Genomic DNA, 20,594 nt, shown 5'->3' on the forward strand with positions numbered 1-20,594 from the left:
AAGGCGTCCGCGCGGCGGCCATTTTGTCTTGTCGGCTCCTGTTTAGCGCAGGCTTTTAGGCCGGGAGCGGGCTGGAGAGCTTGGCGACTGTGTCGCCGGCGTTTTCTTTGGTGGGTGCCAGGGCTGGTGGGAGCAGTCGCCCGAGGAAAGCACCATGATTTCGGCCGCGCAATTGTTGGATGAATTAATGGGCCGGGACCGAAACCTCGCCCCGGATGAGAAGCGCAGCAACGTGCGGTGGGACCACGAGAGCGTAAGTCCCGCGGGCCTTGGGCCTGTGCCCGGGCGCCGTGGGGGAGGGGAGTGGAACGGACTGGGGCCTGCCGGGGACGCGGCGCGGTTTGGGGCCCGGGCCGCCCCGGGGTCAAGTGTCTGACCCCGTGGCCGGAGGGAGCCGGGAGGATAGCCCGGGAGGGAGGATCCTAGGATAAGGGATGATTTATTGTTGTTTAAGTATCAAGGAAGTCAAAAAGACCCTTGGCAGAATTGAAAAGCACCTTAATCAGGCAGGGAAAGGCGGGAAAGGAAGGCTTTTTTTTTTTTTTTTTTAACATCTATAGGCTGTGGAGTTTTCACTTCATTGTGAAATAGGGGAAAGGGCAAATTCTACCGTTATTTGGGCTGAGCGACGTATTTAGACTGAAATTTCTGGCCAGCATTAGTGGTAAAAATCGTAACAGTATATTATTTCAGTAATGGTTCAGTTTCGACGCTTACATGGGGAAATAAAATTTTAAAAGAGGCCATAACTTGGTAGGGTTCACCGTGATTTACAAATATTGTTTGATAGCAGTACGGTCTAGTAAGCCATTCATGTAGATAATTGTCAAGGCATTTTCGTCACATGAAACTCATTTGATTCTCTTAACCCTGTAGGGGTAAATAATTATAAACCCGGTTTCACAGATGAGACTTGAGAGGCTCACCCAGGGTCTTTTGGCAAGTTAAATGGCGATCCTAAACCTAATCTTTGTGGTCTTGTTCACTTTCCACAGTTCTATGAAACTGGCTCTCTGCAAATACCCTGATGTTTATCTAGTGTTTTGAACACGGTGTGTAACATTTGTTTTAGGTCTTACCTGAAGAGTAGATGTAGAATTTAATTTTACGTGTGGTTGTCATCAAACAAGATAATTTAAAGGCAATTACTAATCAAAATATGAAGGAATAAACAAATATGCCTTTTTTTGAAGTTGCTTACTCATTTTAAACATAGGCTTTGGTCAGAATAAAATTTCTCTTGCAGTGCGGGAAAACAAGTTGGTGCTAGACAAGTCTTTTCAGTACCTTAAAAAATAAGCGTTTGACTAAAGTGGGCGCTGCCTGATTCCACAGTAGTATGAAGTGTTGTGGTAGAATTCATAGAGTAACTGTGTTTTTTGCCTTGATTCTTTCTTTTCTAGGCATTTCTTTGTCACAGTGAAGTAACTTTTTCTTTTACCACTTCACTCAGTAATCTAAGCTTTGCAAAAAGAAAAAATGAACATTATGATTCACTTGATGGGCAAATAGGACGTTTATCTATTTTGAATTACAGAGGGAAAATTCCTTTTGATTGCTCATCAACTGGAGCAGCCTATGTCTGTGCCTAATTGGTTTTGAACAAGTGTTGTGGAGAAACTTTTTTTCCTGGTGGTATTTTATTGCCATATTCCATTACATGTGCTGGGTTTATAACATAAGTAATGAGGCTGTCAGAAAAGCAACTTAAGTTTTATGTCATCTTAGTTCAATAAATCTGTTTTCCTTTCAGGGTTTTTTTTTCCTTTTAGTGCTTCTCACTGATTTAAACTTGTGGTGCTGTTAAAATATTTTATGCCTTTAATGACAAGTTGCACTTCATTCTAGATTCAGGGATTTGAAAAAGTCAATTGCTGGTGTTTCAGATTCTTGTCTGCAAGGAAAGGTTGGTGTAGACCAGCGTGTGGCCTCTTCTAAATAAGCAGGAATTACTATAGAGTTTTATAAAGCTGGGGAAGCTCGTGGCATCACTTCCAGGTCATTTGCGTATGTTGTTGGCTGTTAGTGCTAAAATCCTGGAGGAATAGACAACCCCAGTATGTACTGTAAGGGTTTCACCATCACTGTAACCTGATATTTCAATTTTTTATTTTTTTGGTCACGCCTCGAGGCTTGTGGGATCTTAGTCCCTGACCAGGGATCAAACACAAGCCCTAGTCAGTGAAAGCGTGGAGTCCTAACCACTGGACCACCAGGGAATTCCCCCAAATATTTTTGCATTCCTGTTCTATCTGGAAATTTTTCTTTGCCACACTTGCACTGGATGCAGAAAGCCATTTCAGCTGGGTGGGGTCCTTTTGTTTAACAATGAAATGGAAGCTTTACCTTAGTGTTAAAAAATTCCTAGATGTCTGCATCAGACTGATCTTTGGAATTTGTTTTAAATGCAGATATCTGTCCTTTTTGGGCGCCCACCCACCCCCATTCTGATAGGTCTACATTAAGGCCCCAGAAATCTGCATTTTTTAAAATGGCATCTTTATGCATTCTAAAGCTTGTGAACTACTGCTTCCTGACCCACGTCCTTAGTGTCAATACTAGGTTTTTTTGTTTGTTTTAATAAATTTATTTGTTTTTATTTTTGGCTGTGTTGGGTCTTCGTTGCTGTGTGTGGGCTTTCTCTAGTTGTAGCGAATGGGGGCTACTCTTCGTTGCAGTGCACGGGCTTCTCATTGTCGTGGCTTCTCTTGTTGCGGAGCACGGGCTCTGGGTGCGCAGGCTTCGGTAGTTGTGGCACTTGGGCTCAGTAGTGTCACTCGGGCTCAGTAATTGTGGCACTCGGGCTCAGTAGTTGTGGCTCGCATGCTCAGTAGTTGTGGTGCACGGGCTTAGTTGCTCTGCGGCATGTGGGATCTTACCAGGCCAGGGATCAAACCCATGTTCCCTGCCTTGGCAAGCGGATTCTTAACCACTGTGCCACCGGGGAAGCCCAATACTAGGTTTTTAATTGTGAGCTAGAAGCACTTGGGGGAAACTCACTTTTAAGTGAAGGATGCTTCTGTGATGCAAATTACTGACCTTTCATTTATTTGTAAAGATGTATGTAACCACTATCAGAGAAAGTGCTTTACGTTACAGGCCTTTCCAACTTTTGTAGATTGTTACCTTTGGATCTGAGAGAAAGTAGTGTTCAACTAAAGTAGTTTTCAACTCAAGTCAAATCAGCTTTAATACTGTTGCAAGGATTCATTGACACACCCTCCTCCCTCATTGATTAATATTTTACATTTCCTTGAGATTAGTATTTTTGCGTTAAGCAGTTTGCTCTGCTTTGTTAATCCTAAACAACCAGGGTAATGAGGAAAGCATATGATTTTACCTGCCTAGTGTGAGCACCTTTTGGTTAGTGTTCACATGCAAAGATTTCAGCGTTTGATAGAGAAGGCATTGGTAGCCTTCTGATCATCTGAAGAGTTGAGATTGTAGGGAATTGTAAAGTTTGGTCTGGAGCTTTTATTATTATGTATATAAAAAGAATTTTGTAGTTCAAATTGAGGATTTTATATTGTAGATCTCAACCCAAAAGTGAAATTAAGTGTTGACTTAACTCTGATTCTAATAATATGTAAAATGAGACTTTGTTCATAATTTTTCAAATTCAAGTGTGCCCTCTTTTCAATGAAGGCTTAATTTATGAAGGGAATTGAAATAAATGTTCTTTTCTAAAATTTTCACAATGTTAGCAGATACTGTCGCTGACACTGAAAGTTGTTTAGAAAAGAAAGAACAGTTAAGTTACTGTCCACATTTTTACTTGTGACTTTTAACATCTAAAAAAGGGATTCAGGGCTTCCCTGGTGGCGCAGTGGTTGAGAGTCCGCCTGCCGATGCAGGGGACACGGGTTCGTGCCCCGGTCCGGGAAGATCCCACATGCCGCGAAGCGGCTGGGCCCATGAGCCACGGCCGCTGAGCCTGAGTGTCCGGAGCCTGTGCTGCGCAACGGGAGAGGCCACAACAGTGAGAGGCCCGCGTACCGCAAAAAAAAAAGGATTCAGAATCTAAGAAGGAAATTGGAAGCAAAAAATGAGTAAATATACCGCATGGCATCTACAGGTATTTTACTAGACAGTTTTTTTGTTTTTTTTTTGTGGTACATGGGCCTCTCACTGTTGTGGCCTCTCCCGTTGTGGAGCACAGGCTCTGGACGCACAGGCTCAGTGGCCGTGGCTCACGGTCCTAGCCGCTCCGTGGCATGTGGGATCTTCCCGGATCGGGGCAAGAACCCGTGTCCCCTGCATCGGTAGGCGGACTCTCAACCACTGCGCCACCAGGGAAGCCCTACTAGACAGTTTTAATTCATAGTCACCAAAATGTTATTTCTGTCAGAAGTATAGACATCTCCTGCCACACTCTGTAGTACATGGTAAGTGTTGGGCTTCTTGGAATTGCCAGCAGCCTATATTTTGTGTATATAACTGCTGTTTGCTTTTTTCTCTCCAAAACACATACAAAAGTGAATAGTGGAATGAACTCTGCATGTAACCATACCCAGTGAGACACATTATCAACAGATGGCCAGTATTATTTCCTCTGTATGTCCTACCTCTTTCACTATTTTGAAGCAGTTCTATCATTTCAACCTTAAAGACATCATTATCTGTCTCTAAAATATAAGGACTGGGACTTCCCTGGCATTCCTGTGGTTAAGACTGCTAGTACAGGGGGCATCAGGTTCGCTCCCTGGTTGGGGAACTAAGATTCTGCATGCCTTGGAGCACGACAAATAAATAACCACAATATTATTATCAGACTGAAAATATTAAGGTATTTCCTTAATATTTGATTGCCTTTGGGAAACCATGTCTCTCTCTCTCTCCCTCCCTCCCTCTCTCTCTCTCTCTCTCTCCCTCCCTCTCTCTCTCTCTCTCTGTCTCTGTCTCTGTCTCTGTCTGTCTCTGTCTCATTAGACTTTTTTTTCCTTCTGATGCACCGTGCAGCTTGTGGAATCTTAGTTCCCTGACCAGAGATTAAATCTGGACCCTCAAGCAGTGAAAGCACGGAGTCCTAACTACTGGACTTCCAGGGAATTCCTGGTATCTCATTAGACTTGATTTCTTCACAAGGGGAGAAAGTAGCTTATGTTAGTATACAGTGTTTCATTGTTTTATGAAATGTGTTTAATTTTCTGATCATTTCTTGTAAATTGAGGAAGTTCCTATAATTACTTTGGATGATACAAATAATACAGATTATTTTGAATGACACAAAAATGTATCATTCTTATAATATGTACAACCGAATAGTATAGATGCAGCACTTTCCCTGAGAGAACTGTCATTTGGTAGCAGTTATGAAGGAGTAATGGGCTTTTGTAGCACAGTGGGGGAAAGTAGAGGGTCTAGAAAAGCACACATGAAAGGGGCACTTAACCCAGACTGGGGTACTTGGGGAAGGCCTCTTAAAGTGGACTTTAAATACTGAGACCTAAAGGATTCGTAGGAGTTAGCCTGAGGGAGAGAAGACAAATGTTACTAGGGGCTGGAGAGAATCTTAGGCCTGAGAAATTGTGAATGGTATTAGAGCTGAAGCCCTTGTTTTTGTTGTTGGGGGAGGAGGTGTGTAGATAGATGAGCAGGAACCTTGTTTTGAATGTTTTTTATAAGCCTTGTTAGAAGTTGGGACTAAATGACATTGGGAAATAATTGAAGGCTTCTTAGTGGGAGAGAGATGTTTACTATCTCAGCTGCTGTGGAAAATTGATTAAAATTTTACAAGAAATTTGTGTAGGCAATAAAAAAGAGTGAACCATGACTAATTACTATGTTAGGAATTGATTTTATTATTACGTCCCCTCTGATTTAGAGTTGTTAAAATGATTTTTTACAAAAGTAAACTTGCTTTACTATAAAAGATTAAAATTAGAAGTAAACAGCGAAAGTCTGACCTTGTCTCCCCTTCCTATTGTCACATTCTCCTGGAAAAGCTTAAAAATTTGTATGTATGTTTCCAGATCTTTCCTAGTAATTTACAGACACAGATATAGAAGTGAAAGTTGTCATATAGTAATGTAATGTTATATAAATTATAATATATACTTAACAACTTTCACTTATACTGTGGAATCTTTCCTCATTGGTACATGTAAATCTACCTTAGCGCTTCACTGGTGGTGCAAGGAAGAATCTGCCTGCCATGCAGGGGACATGGGTTTGAGCCCTGGTCCGGGAAGATCCCACATGCCGCGGAGCAACTAAGCCCGTGTGCCCCAACTACTGAGCCTGTGCTCTAGAACCTGTGTGCCACAACTACTGAGCCCGCGTGTTGCAACTACTGAAGCCTGCGTGACTAGAGCCCATGCTCTGCAACAAGAGAAGCCACAGCAATGAGAAGCCCGCGCACCACAACTGAGAGTAGCCCCCACTCGCCGCAACTAGAGAAAGCCCGCGTTAAGCAACGAAGACCCAACACAACCAAAAATAAATTTAAAAAAAAATCTACCTTAGTTTAACTATTTCCTGGTGGATATGTAGATTATGTCAAATTCTTTTACCATTACCAACCAATCCGCAATGAATGTTCTCATACATGTAGCTGAATCATTGGTAGGATAGATTCCTAGAAAGATAATGACTAAGTTAAATGCATATTTTACTTAGTCATTTTGATGGATGCTGCGAAATTGTCCCACAACTCTAGTAATGTTTGGAATGTTCCTTTTCCCAACAGAGTATCTAATGCCAGGTTTTTATTTTTTTGAATTTTATTTTCAGATATTGTTTTAATTTTTGACAGTTTGACTTTGTTTAATGTGATGGAAACTTGGAATTAAAATTTCCTAGTCACATTCCTAAGATTGGTTGTATCTGCATTCTCTTGAGTGGTAGTGAAAAGTATGCTGTTGAGATTGAACTCTTCTGGTCTTTAGTGTTACCTTAATTTATCAAGAGAATCACAATTATGTTATGAGAACTCTGCTCCCCCTTGCCATCTTTGGTTATCAGACTTCTAGGTCCATGATGGACATTTAGTAAAAACTTGCTGAGTCAAAGACTGTTAATATTTTTAGTTAAACATCCTCAATCCCTGGGAAGGGTTAAAAGAAGCAGTCTAAGTAGCTAGAGTTTATTGGGTAGAATAACAAATGTGTTGATGTTCCATTTCTTTGCAACAGTATCTTAAGGAGAATTGGAGAGTGGAAAGAGCACACAGAACAGAATTAGGAAAATAGGTTTTAAACTCTATTTTGTAAGTAGCTAGATGCCTTCAGGGCAGGTCATGTGGTTGATCTCAGTTTCTCATCTCAGATGGAATGATTGGACTAAATTATAGGTAGACCTGCTGGCATGCCTTATTTGATCTACATAGTGCCTAAAGACATTTTAAAAAGTAATGGGTAGTATTTAAAACACCAGACTTATTTGCTCATTTCTCCCAATTCAGTAAATGGAGAGTTTAAATTTTACAATCCCACTGTGAAATACTTATTGTCTCCTTTTTTTTGTATTGAGGACACGAGGCAGAGTTACAGGTGAAAAGTGGCGGCCACGTTTCAAACTCTGCAGTATGTTGCCTCTCCAAGCATACCTATTTCAACTTGCCTATTTCATACTCTGCTATGTCTGTCTTTTTATGTTTCCTTATGCCTAGAATGTCTTGTCATTCCACTTCTGAACTTAACCAGTTCAAGCTTCACCACTTGACATTCCTGACTAAATTCCTGTCTGTTCTAGTGATGCATGTACATTTTAGTTTTTGTGTCACTACTAAACCGAGCTTCTTGAGGAGTGAGTCTTAACATGGTCTTGTATTGATACTTCAAGCATCGTTTTTAGCACATAGTGTTAAATGATTGTTGAAGTGTCATTTTCTACTTTTTCAAATTAAATGCCGTTTAAAATTAAAATTCCATACAGTACTTACTAGATTTAAGTGTGTTCACGTATTTTATTGGAAAACTGACATAGTATATTTAGACTTAGAGTTTTGACCACTTAGAATGTACTGTTTTTTTGAAAACTATTTATATAAATAAGACTTAGAGTTTAGAATAAAACTTTATTTATTTTATTTGTTTATTATTTTTGGCTGTGTTGGGTCTTCCTTACTGTGTGTGGGCTTTCTCTAGTTGCGGCGAGCGGGGGCTACTCTTCGTTGCGGTGCACGGGCTTCTCATTGCAGTGGCTTCTCTTGTTGCGGAGCATGGGCTCTAGGCGTGCAGGCTTCAGTCGTGGCGCGCAGGCTCAGTAGTTGTGGCTCGCGGGTTCTAGAGTGCAGGCTCAGTCGTTGTGGCGCATGGGCTTAGTTGCTCCGTGGTATGTGGGATCTTTCTGGACCAGGGATCAAACCCGTGTCCCCTGCATTGGCAGGCAGATTCTTAACTGCTGTGCCACCAGGGAAGTCCTAAGAATAAAACTTTAAATAGCTCTGAAAATCAGAGGTATTTTAGTTTTAAAAACCAGAATTTATTACACATTTTATGACAAACCTTGAAGTTAGTAGTCATCCCCACTTTTACAGAAAACTTAAGTCATACAGTATGTGGTAAATCCCCGTTCAGACCCAGGTCAGTTTGATTTTGGTGATAAATGTTATTAAAACTAAGATTCTATAAGTACTATTTGGAAATACTTCCAAAAAGATTTCCTTCCTAGAAATACTCAAGTTTGTATTTGGTTATATTTAAGAGTCAGGAGGGACCATAGAGATGTTTATTCCTTTTGTTTTAATGAACAGTAGTCTTATATTTACATATGTACTTGAAAGCAAAATGCATAGTGATAGTAATAACTTTCATACTTATGATAGTAAACTTTTATACTTATGAGAGCTGAACGCCAAGTTTAGTTTTAAAATTAAATAATATAATTAAAACCATATAATTTGTAGCTATAAGTAATGGTAAATGCTGGTAATAACTATTATTAACCTATTTCATATAACTATTAAAATTGTGGGAAATTTGTTAAATAATTTTTGGGCCCTTGGAACCAGGGTTAATAGTCTGAAAGATAAGTAGCATACCCTCTTTGTCTCTGTCCTCCTTCCCCCAAATGAAAGGGATTCTTTTTTTTTTATTAGTTAATTATTTGGTTGCGCCGGGTCTTAGTTGCGGCTCACGGGCTCCTTAGTTGTGGCTCGCCTGCTCCTTAGTTGTGGCATGCAAACTCTTAGTTGCGGCATGCATGCGGGATCTAGTTCCCTGACCAGGGATCAAACCTGGGCTCCCTGCATTGGGAGCACGGAATCTTAACCACTGTGCCACCAGGGAAGTCCCCTGAAAGAGATTCTTAAACTGAATGTTGGCATTGGTATTTTGCTGATACACTTAAAGTGGATGCAAAATTTAACAAATCAGACTTTTTAATAATTAGAAAAGTATATAGCATTTTAAAACATTTGCATGTATAGAGCCCTTTTAAAATTCAGGTATAGTTGATTTACAATATTATATAAGTTTCGGGTGTACAACATAGTGATTTACAATTTTTAAAGATTTTACTCCATTTACAGTTACTGTAAAATATTGGCTATATTCCCTGTGCTGTACAACATATCTTTGTAGCTTATTTATTTTATACATCATAGTCTGTACCTCTTAATACACTACCTCTATTTTGCCCCTCCCTTTTCCCATTTGTTCTCTATATCACAGAGTCTGTTTTATTTTGTTGTTATTATATTCACTAATTTGCTTTTTTTTTTTTTTTTTTAAGATTCCACAAATGCATACAGTATTTGTCTTTCTCTGTCTGGCTTATTTCACTAAGTATAATCCCCTCCAAGTCCATCTTTGTTGTTGCAAATGGCAAATTTTCATGGCTGATTAGTGTTCCATTGTGTATATATACCATATTTTCTTTATCCATTCATGTGTTGAGGGACACTTAGGATGCTTCCATATCTTGGCTATTGTAAATAACGCTGCTGTGAACATTGGGGTGCACGTATCATTTTGAATTAGTGTTTTCGTTTTCTTTGGATATATACCCTGGAGTGGAATTGTTGGATCATATATGGTAGTTCTATTTTTATTTTTTGAGGAACTTACATACGGTTTTTCCACAGTGGCTGCACCAATTTACATTCCTACCAACAGTGTACAAGGGTTCCCCTTTCTCCACATCCTCGCCAACATGTTATTTGTGGTCATACAGAGCCTTTTTAATAATTTAAAATCGAGTGTTAGAACTTCTAAAGAAAAGAAAATGGTACAAAGATACTATGACATATGGCTACATATAACAGGATAATATTGATATAAAACTAAATCTGTTTAGACATGATTTTTGAATCTCATTGTTCTTTATGAGACCTTTCTTTATAAGACCTTCGTTCTTCTGGACACAGCTTATGGAACCACATTGCTTCACACAAGTATAAAACAATTGACCTTTGAAGCAAAAAATAATCTAAATCTATTTCAGATTTAACATCCAGTTCTAAGTGTCTCGAAAAAACTCATTCAATCTTAAATTTAGCAGACCTTTTCTATCATGTGTTATAGTTGTACATTGAAAATTTACCCAATAACAATGAAGGGTTATATGAAGGGAGATATTTTGGAATTTTGCTTAACAGGTTTTGGTTTGCAGTGTTATAGAATTAAACATAGGATAGAGCAGTCTCGGAATATATCTGAAGGAGTTACAAAAGTACCAATGAGAGAGAATTAAAAGTCGGTTTCATGTTAATAATTCTTCCTCATACCATAGAAATTACTCAGTAAAGTGCTGGCGTGTGTGAAAATATCCACTACACCTTAGGGCCTGTTACAGGATCTCTTTAAGTGAAAATACTGAACCAGATTGCTTTAAATAAGTGTTATTTGGAATTTAGGCAGTGATTTCCAAGTCTTAGTCTGTAAATTGGTTCTGGTCTTTAACAAAGTTAGGAAAATAAGAACAGTGTGTTTTTAATTAAAAATAAAAAGTTATCTTTTTTCTGGATGTCTTTATCCAATATTTTTTGTTGCTTGGGAGTAGGGCAGTGATTTCTAATACTGTAATAGAAATAGGAAGTAATTATAGAAATAGAAAATGCTGGTAACTGTCAGTCCTGCATTTCTTGTACTGGAATCCAGGAGTCTGAAAGTCATTAATTTACCTAACTAAATGGCTTAACAAATGAAATTATTCTTAAACTTACTTGGTTGAAAGATGAAGATCATGAAATGAGAAAATAGTTATTTGGCACCCTTTTCTGGTATGGTTCTAAAACCAAACAATTTCAAAAAGTTAAATTACCTTTGTTTTTCTTCACTAGGTTTGTAAATATTATCTCTGTGGCTTTTGTCCTGCGGAATTGTTCACAAACACTCGTTCTGATCTTGGTAAGTAAGTGTTCTGTGTAACTTTTATCGAATTTATGATTAAAGAGAAACTGATACTTTATAATTTTGAAAAGAAGTTTCCTCTTAAAGGTTTGTTGATAAAGTAATTTCTTTCCTGGCTTAGTTTTTTGAATGTATTAATAAATGTCAGTCTAATTAAACATGGTGGCTTAATTGAATATACATATCTATTTCCACTCCCTCCTGAAACCCTTCCACTAAAATGAAAATTTAAAAACAAAAAAGGTGTAAATGGAAGAGTCGAGATAACATTAGAGATGTCAGCACATTTTTGGAAGATGACAAGTGGATGGAAGAATAGCAGAGAAACCTGTACCCTAAAAGCCTGCAGAAGGGGATATTAAACAGAAGAAAGAGTTTGATCAGCAGAACCCTGGACAGGCTCAGGATTTGGAGGCATCAGGTACCATAGAAGGCAGAGTTGAATCATGGGGCTGAAAACCAGAGATTAGTCTAGTTCAGGGTTTCTCAACCTTGACATTTGACAGTTTTACCTGGAAAATTCTGTGTTTGCGGGGGTGGGAGGGGCTGTCCTGTGGATTGTAGGATGTTTAGTAGCATCCTTGGCCTGTACCCAGTAGATGCCAGTAACATCTCCCAATTGTGACAACCAAAAATGCCTCCAGGCATTGCCAGATACCCCTGGGGGCAAAACTGCCCTTGTTGAGAACCACTAGTCTGTGTGGTCAGACCTGTGCATCTGGTGATTCTGTCTCCCACCCCTACAGCCCAGGAGACCCCGGGGGTTATGTTCTGAAGAAATTGGGGTAAAGAGACTAGTTCATTTGAGCCACAAAATGCAAAAAAAAAATCTGATCATTTTCTTCTCCCAAGGATGGTACATAACTAGTATCATTCTAGAAACATTAACAGCTTGCCCTAAAACATTAAGAGCACATTAGGGCTGGATGTATCTAGATACTGGGAGTAGAGATACAGGATAGGGCAGTAATGAACGAAGATGAGACTATAAGAGATAAAATGAGTCTGTATTTTCAATAGTGAGGTTTTCCCATTCCCTTCCTCTGCCCTGTTCCTAGAAGGATACAGCCAGATGTTTTTCCCCAGGCAGAAGAGAAGAGGATTCTTTAGAGAAAGTGAACAGTTCCAGAGAAATGATCTACAGGTACTGACCCTTGGGGAATCTCCTAAAGAAAGTCTTGCTGCCCGATTTTCCTATGGTAAAGCCCGTTAGTTGACAAACCCTGCCTGAGCATACCAACTTCGAGTCAGATTTTGGAAGTGTTTTGCCAGCCAAGGAATACCAGTCAGACATTTGAAGAAAACCTTCAAGCACAAAAGATTAACCAAAACCAACAGAAAAAAAGAATTTAGTGGAATATGGTGGATAATGGGGGAAAACAGAAGAAAAAAAATTTTAAAGCCGTAACTAAATTCAGTATCCTCAGAGAAATAAGAGAACATATCAGGAGGAATAGGATGCTGTATTAAAAGGGAAGTTTTGAAAAACTAAGAAGAGTTCTTAGAAATTAGAACTAGAGAAATCTGAAATAAAATCAGGGGAAAGTTTTGAGGATAAAATTAATTTGTGGAATGTTGATAAAAAATTAAAATTTGAAAAAATTATATCAGTCCAGTCCTCTAATAGCTAATTAAGAGTTCTAGATAGAGAAAACAGAAGGGAGGAAATTTTAATATTGCATTACTAAAGGACTTTACCCTCTAGATTGAGTGAGTCCTTCAAGAGCTCAGTACAACAAATGAAAAAAGATCCACACCATTGTGAAATTCCAGAACACCAGGCGTGAGGGTGGGGCACATAGGATTATCAGTCAGGATGGCCTCAAATTTGTCAGTATGACACTGGAAGTTGAAGACACTGCAGAATCACCCTCAGGATTCTGAATGAAAAAATGTTTTTACCTAGGTTAGCTATATAGCCAAACAAAAGGACATTTTCAGACATGCACGGTCTCAACAAACTTATCTACCACCTTTTCTCTGGAAACTTATGGGTGTAAACCAAGGAGAGAAATAAGAGATCCAGTAAACTTCAGTACAGACCAGAAAAGGAATTTCTAAGGATGACAACTCTATTAGTGAGCTTAGAAAAAAAGCAGCCCAGGCTGAAGCAGGACAGAAAGCTCATGGAAGAAAATAAAGCTGATTATCTGATATATTTTGAATCTTGAGGGTCATTGGTATTGAGATAGTTTCTTATAGCTGAGTTAAAGTGTTTGAGATGAATTTGGAAATAGAGACATAGAAAAGACTAAACAAAAGAAAGAATTCCAGTAAGTTTATCAAAAGTGTCATTATAATGCACCTTTTGTTTGACTCAGCAGTTAATGTAGGACTTGCATAATCAAAATATAAACACTGAATGTTTATTTAACCTAAATTTTTGATGCCTAGGATAAACCAAGAAAAAGCAAAATAAGCATAAAATTTAGAAATATGGAGGTAATTCCAGAAGATACAACTAAAAGGGTCAAAATTGGTTGCCTTTTGGAGATGGTAAGGGGTAGGACTAGGGTGCTAGTCTTGTACTATTCACAGAGACTCGAAATTAATAAAATGGCGCTGGTGGTTCAGACCAGTGGTCTGCCCTCATCCCAGTTTTCTTCTTGGTGGCAGTAAGGAACAATTTTTTCATTCCTCCTACTCCCTCTTTTTTCTTCTCTTACATAGTTCTGTGTTATACTCATCTTGAAGACTAAGGAGAACACTTTTCATGTGCTTACTTGGGTATGTCGCTTCATGATTCAGTAGGCTTAATTTAGGTGTCTACAGACTACTCAGTGATTAAATGGATCTTCTTTCCTTTTTTAAAAAGAACTTTTGTTTTAGCAAGAGAAAAGTTAACTTCAATAATTTATACCTTCATATTTCTTGTTCTTTCAGGGCCTTGTGAAAAAATTCATGATGAAAATCTGCGAAAACAGTAAGTTACCTTTTGGGGGGTCATCCCCCACCCCCATCATTATTTGGCTTTAAGGGGACAAGGATTGAAGAAATAATTGAAATTCGTGTAAAATGAATGTTGGACAGAGGTCCTCTTCATTAGTTGGGGGTGGTACAAAGTGATGCAGCTTTATGTAGTATCACCATATGAGTACATACTGTATGCCAAGAATAAGCCTAAGCATTTTTTTCTATATCACATTTGTGTTTTATTTTTTTTCTTTTATTATTATTTTTTGATGGCTCCTCACGGCTTGCAGGATCTTAGTTCCCTGACCAGGGGTTGAACCCGGACCCTCAGCAGTGAAAGCACAGAGTCCTAATACTGGACCGCTAGGGAATTCCCTACGCCTTCAGTCTAAACGCAGTAGTCCATGAGATTAGTTAAGATAGAATATGAGAGTTGTAATCAAGAAAGATTTGGAAGGAAAGCAGTGCTTGTTTGTTTTCATTTTTATTAGGTATGAGAAGAGTTCTCGTTTTATGAAAGTTGGCTATGAGAGAGATTTTCTTCGATACTTACAGAGCTTACTTGCAGAAGTAGAACGTAGAATTAGACGAGGCCATGCTCGTTTGGCATTATCTCAAAACCAGCAGTCATCTGGGGTGAGTATGAAATTAATTTACAGTCTTTGTAAAGTGTCCTTGTTCTCTGGAAACCCAGAGATTTCCCTAGTGTTGAAACTTGTGTTCAGGTTCATTCATTACTTTGTATTCTTTTAAAATTTCAGTCTTTATTAGTAAATGTAATATTGATTTTGCTAATCATAAGGTTTTGATCTTAGATATAAATAACTGACAGAATATGCAGCTGATTAACAAAAATTGAGGCAACTGAGTTACTGTCCTTGTGAGTCAGCGTTTCAGTTATTAAATAAAATAGTAGGGATGGTATGTGAGATTTTGAACGTCTATCTCTGTATTTTAGTTGTTGATAATACATTCTGTTGTCTCCATTAGGCAGCTGGTCCAACAGGCAAAAATGAAGAAAAAATTCAGGTTCTAACAGATAAAATCGATGTACTCCTGCAGCAGGTGAGAATTGTGTGCGTTAATGTCAGAAAATACTTGGAGTAGACACTTAACCAAAGAAGGTATAAGGACGGCAAATAAATACATGTAAAGTTGCTCAATGTCATTAGACATTAGGGAAATACAAATCTACAGTGAGATGCTTTTTGAACACCTATTAGAATTGCTAAAATTAAAAAGACTGACCATATCAAGTGTTAGTGGAGAGCTGGGCAAACTATCTTATGCTGTTGGGGTATGTAAAATGGTGCAGCCACTTTGGAAAAAGGTTTCTCTCTTAAAAAGTTAAAAGAGGCACCGCGAGCCATTACACTGCTAGGGAGATGAAAGCATATGTTTACATAAAGAGTTGTATACCGATGTTTATAGTGGCTTTATTCATACTAGGCAAGTAACACCCCAGACAAACCTGGAAAGAACTCATGTGTCAGTAGGTTAATGGATAAAAAAAAATGTGATGTATCTATACCAGCGGTCCCCAACCTTTTTGGCACCAGGGACCGGTTTCATGGAAGACAGTTTTTCCACAGATGGGGGTGGGGGGATGGTTTCGGGATGATTCAAGCTCATTACATTTATCGTGCAGTTTATTTCTATTGCTGTTACATTGTAATATATAATGAAATAATTATACAGCTCACCATAATGCTGACAGGAGGTGGAGCTCAGGTGGTAATGTCAGCGATAGGGAAGCAGCTGTAAATACAGATGAAGCTTTGCTTGCTCGCCTGCTGCTCACCTCCTGCTGTGTGGCCAGGTTCCTAATAGACCACGGACCACTCTTGGTCTGGGGGTTGGGGACCCCGATCTATATACAGTGTGATACACTATTCAGTAATAAAAAGGAATTAATTACATGTAACTGTGTGGATGAATCTTAAGATAATTAGGTTGAGTGAAAGAGGCCAGAGCCCTACAGAAGGAAAAAAAAGTGCATGGTTCCATTTAAATAAAATTCTAGAAAATGCAAACTAATCTATAGTGACATAAAGCAGATCAGGGGTTGCTTTGGGAGGAGATACAGCAAAGGGGCAGGAGGAAGCCTTCTCGGGTGATGGATATGTTTATTATCTAGATGGTGGTGTTGCTTTCGTGGGAGTCAAACCTTATGAAATTGTGCACCTTAGAAATTTGCTGTTTATGTTCCTGTCAAGTATACATAATTAATGCAGGCTTCACTAAACAAAACCAAACAAAAAGACCCAAAACAACCGCTAAATGCTAATGAAGCTTGGGGTAAAAAGAAAAATACTTGGATAGTGTGGTTAGAAAGATATCCTGACTGCTTTTTAAATTCCCCTTAGATTGAAGAATTAGGATCTGAAGGAAAAGTAGAAGAAGCCCAGGGAATGATGAAATTAGTTGAACAGTTAAAAGAAGAGAGAGAATTGCTTAGGTCCACAACTTCGGTGAGTAGCAACCTCATTTTGGTTTACCCAGGCTGTTCACTGTGAATTACTAGGATCTATTCTGATTTGAGAACAGTTTTCTAATGTCAGCAAACTTTATTTTAAAGGACCACATAGTAAATATTTTAGGTTTGCAGGTCACAAGATTTGTAATATAAAGGCTCTTATATTACAAAAGCAGCTTTAAACAATATATAAACAATTGGATGTGGCTTTGTTCCAGTAAAACTTTACAAAAACAGGCCTCTAAGCCGCTGGCTTGCCAACCTGTGCCTTAGATCATAAGAATTGATTTAGGCCTGGGTTTTATTTATTTTTTGTTAGAACAAATTACTCAGTTTGTATTTACCTTAGTGCAGAATTGCTATACTCTTAATAATACCTTCTACTTTCTTAACTTTCAGTTAGAGAATATAATGTTTGGATATTGATACGTGTTTTTGTGTCAATGTATTTGATATGCCTTTGATACAGTGTATTTTGTATCAGTGTATGTATTTGTACGTACAAAATACATGTTTTGGATATTGATGCTAGAATATAATTGGTCATTGGTTCCCAAATATTAAAAGGATATGTTCAGATTATACTCAGTGAGTTCAATTCCTTAATGATTTTGAAAAACATTTTTAATATGGAGTCCACACTTTTAACCTGTTGAACCAAGCGAGAAATGAATTCAGACTAAAATAGGTAGCTTTTTCGAGGTGGTATAGGTAGCTCTTTCTTTGTTGGAGTTGAGGGATGGGGTCTCAGTACTTCTTGGGTGATGTGGAAAGTTGATTGCTGCTGTCATGCTTCCTCTCTCTAAAAGTTGCTGCTCAGTATTATGGCTTTGGGGAAGTGGAAAGTAGCAGTTGACAAAATTAAAAATCTATTCTAAATGTTAAGTACTTTTGGGGCGATTTGTTTGTTCTGTCTTCCTCAGATATTCTTATAATAACTGATTTATCATTTCAGACAATTGAAAGTTTTGCTGCCCAAGAAAAACAAATGGAAGTTTGTGAAGTGTGTGGAGCCTTTTTGATAGTGGGAGATGCCCAGTCCCGGGTAGATGACCATTTGATGGGAAAACAGCACATGGGCTATGCCAAAATTAAAGCTACTGTAGAAGAATTAAAAGTAAGTTTCTTATAAACATGTATTTTAGCTATAGCTAGTACTTTATTTTAATATGGTTAAAAATTGATCACACAGAGATATAAATCTCTCGTTGATATTTTTGCTGACTGTGTTATTTGAGGTAGCGATAATCCCTATAATGCTTTGCTATTCGTTAGATTAGCAAAGCACTTTATTATTTTTACTCTGTAGTGCCAGGAATTTGGGAGAAAGAATATTCCTGAGGGTTTAGTCAAATAATATCTTGTGTACATACATGGTGTTGAGATTTCTCCATTTCACTTTTAGGGCATCAAATTCCATAAGTTGGTCTAAAAATGCTTCACATTAGGTAGCCATTGTTTGACAGTGTCTTTATATAGTTCTTAAAAAAAAAATCAAACTCTATTTCCTTAGGAAAAATTGAGAAAAAGAACTGAAGAACCTGATCGTGATGAGCGTTTAAAAAAGGAGAAACAAGAACGAGAAGAAAGAGAAAAAGAAAGGGAGAGAGAAAGGGAAGAAAGAGAGAGGAAAAGACGAAGAGAAGAGGAAGAAAGAGAAAAAGAAAGGGCTCGAGACAGAGAAAGAAGAAAGAGGAGTCGATCAAGGAGTCGTCACTCAAGCCGAACTTCTGACCGAAGATGCAGCAGGTCTCGGGACCACAAAAGATCACGAAGTAGAGAAAGAAGGCGAAGCAGGTATATTGAACACATGAAACAGTGCCAGACATATAGTGAGTGCGCAATAAACAGTAGTAATTACTAGTGATATTCCTTGGTACTTGACCCTCTTAAGTCTCAGTAAGTGTGAGGATGGATTATGAGAGTTGAATCTGAACGAGTCCATCTTCGAGGCAACTTCATTGCTATTTCTGAGGCAGTCTAAGGAGGTTTGATGCAATCTTATTAGGAAGTCAGTGTATTGGATGGTCTTTTAAGTGCTTCTCTTATTGATTCTGAGAAGACTTTTTTTTTTTTGCGGTTCGCAGGCCTCTCACTGTTGTGGCCTCTCCCGTTGCGGAGCACAGGCTCCGGACACACAGGCTCAGCGGCCATGGCTCACGGGCCTAGCCGCTCCGTGGCATGTGGGATCTTCCTGGACCGGGGCACGAACCCGTGTCCCCTGCATCGGCAGGCGGACTCTCAACCACTGCGCCACCAGGGAAGCCCAAGACATTTAAATTATAAATTATTTTGGGTAGGGCTACCTATTTGAAAAATTGAAGTTAGAAGGATTTTCAATTTTCAGTTCTTAAGATTTCTAATGTAAATATGTTTTAATAGTAGATTCTATTCTTTTGCCTTTAAGGGTAAATTTTGCTTTTAATCTTGTTATTTATTCAACAGTATGTAATTCTTCAAGGTTTTTTATCACTGTAATATCAGCTGAAATTGCTTTCCTTTTGTTTCAAATTATTTAAGAAGCAGAGATCGACGAAGAAGCAGAAGCCATGATAGGTCAGAAAGAAAGCATAGATCTCGTAGTCGGGATCGAAGAAGATCAAAAAGCCGAGATCGAAAGTCATATAAGCACAGGAGCAAAAGTCGGGACAGAGAACAAGATAGAAAATCCAAGGAGAAAGGTTAGTTTTTATGAGAATTTAATTTATTAAGAGAATGTTTTCACTTTCTTGTCTCCCCACCGACTCACTTTTCTTCAGACACAGGCAGAGTTCCACTTCAAGCTATACTCATTTTCACTTATGATGAATACCATTCAGTAGGAGACAAGCATTATTCTTCCCTCTCCTGCTCTGATTTGTGAGAATGACAGTTGACCTGGTGTTTTCTTAGAACATGTTAAAGTCACATCCTTCAATTGATAACTTGAAGGCTTATCATTTAGTTTCTTCCAAGTATTGCATTACCTTTTAGCCTTATTAAGGTGTAGAGTTCTTGGTTATTGGCAACTTTTTTTTTTTTTTTTTTTGGTACTTGCTGCAGTGTTCCATAATATGTCTTGCAGAGTAAATGTACATTACTGCATTGGTTCTCATGTACAGCATTCATTTAACTCAGTACTTCTAAGTTTGCAGTAGTTGAATGCCTTACATGTGTCTTACCGTGTTTTTTATTGAAGCAACATGCTCTTTCCCCTCTACTTTTTCCTTTGGTTTTCTGTGGCATTCCAGTATCTGGTTCACTGTGCACTCTTAATGGACTTTTTCATTTTGTTTTTGGCATGTTTTCACAAGGATATTCTCATCTTTCAACTTAGCCTTCATTGAACGATAATTCTTTTAATCATTAGGGTTGCCTTTCTGCGTTTTCTTCAGATTCTTCGTGCGTCTGTCATTTTGTATTGACTGGGCTATTCTGCTTTGCATGGTTTTCAGGAATGAGAGAAAGGGCTTATTTCTAATTTTCTTGGCTCTGCTTGTTCCATCCTGTTCTGCCTATCTCTGTCCATGTTTGATCACCAACATAATATGTGTGCTCCTGTTTGAATTTATTGTATTAGATGTGTATGTGATACTCATTATTTTCTTTTATGAAACTAGTCTATGGTTTTTGTGGGGTTTAACTGAGTTAGGAAACTAGCAGCACAAACAATGGATTTTTTTTTTGTTGTCTTTTATTTTTCCTCAGATAAGTGCACCTTCTCTTTTTAAAAATATTTACATATATTCACTTTTTCTACAACATGGAGCAAATGTTAAAAAGTAGGGAACAGGGTAATTTTTAAAACTTGCTGTTGTGAGCTTTAGTATTTGCCATTTAAGTTCAGAAATTACTTTTGTGATTCAAAAGGCAATTGATACCCAGAGTTAACTGACTATATAAGTTTTAAGAAAGCTTCACCCAACCTTTTT

General features: G+C 38.3%; 1 protein-coding gene across 10 annotated transcripts in view; it reads left to right on the forward strand.

Annotated features, from left to right (window-relative positions):
• The first annotated feature begins 4 nt into the window (after positions 1-4).
• Positions 5-20,594, forward strand: part of LUC7L3 (LUC7 like 3 pre-mRNA splicing factor) — a 24,963-nt gene continuing 4,373 nt past the window's right edge. For 3 of the 10 annotated variants that reach the window (XM_060290174.2, XM_030840171.3, XM_060290176.2), the window contains exons 1-9: positions 6-253; positions 11,225-11,291; positions 14,178-14,217; positions 14,699-14,843; positions 15,198-15,272; positions 16,574-16,678; positions 17,639-17,800; positions 18,197-18,480; positions 19,204-19,364. In XM_060290174.2, coding sequence (XP_060146157.1) covers positions 155-253; positions 11,225-11,291; positions 14,178-14,217; positions 14,699-14,843; positions 15,198-15,272; positions 16,574-16,678; positions 17,639-17,800; positions 18,197-18,480; positions 19,204-19,364 — 1,138 coding nt within the window. In that variant the 5' untranslated portion in view covers positions 6-154. Of the gene's footprint in view, positions 254-11,224; positions 11,292-12,374; positions 12,439-14,177; positions 14,218-14,698; positions 14,844-15,197; positions 15,273-16,573; positions 16,679-17,638; positions 17,801-18,196; positions 18,481-19,203; positions 19,365-20,594 lie in introns of those variants that run through there. The other 7 variants (XR_009560263.2, XM_030840177.3, XM_060290179.2 and 4 more) reach the window with 4 other exon arrangements.

This window comes from Globicephala melas, chromosome 20 (assembly GCF_963455315.2).
Source record: "Globicephala melas chromosome 20, mGloMel1.2, whole genome shotgun sequence".
In the NCBI taxonomy this organism is placed as follows: Eukaryota; Metazoa; Chordata; class Mammalia; order Artiodactyla; family Delphinidae; genus Globicephala; species Globicephala melas.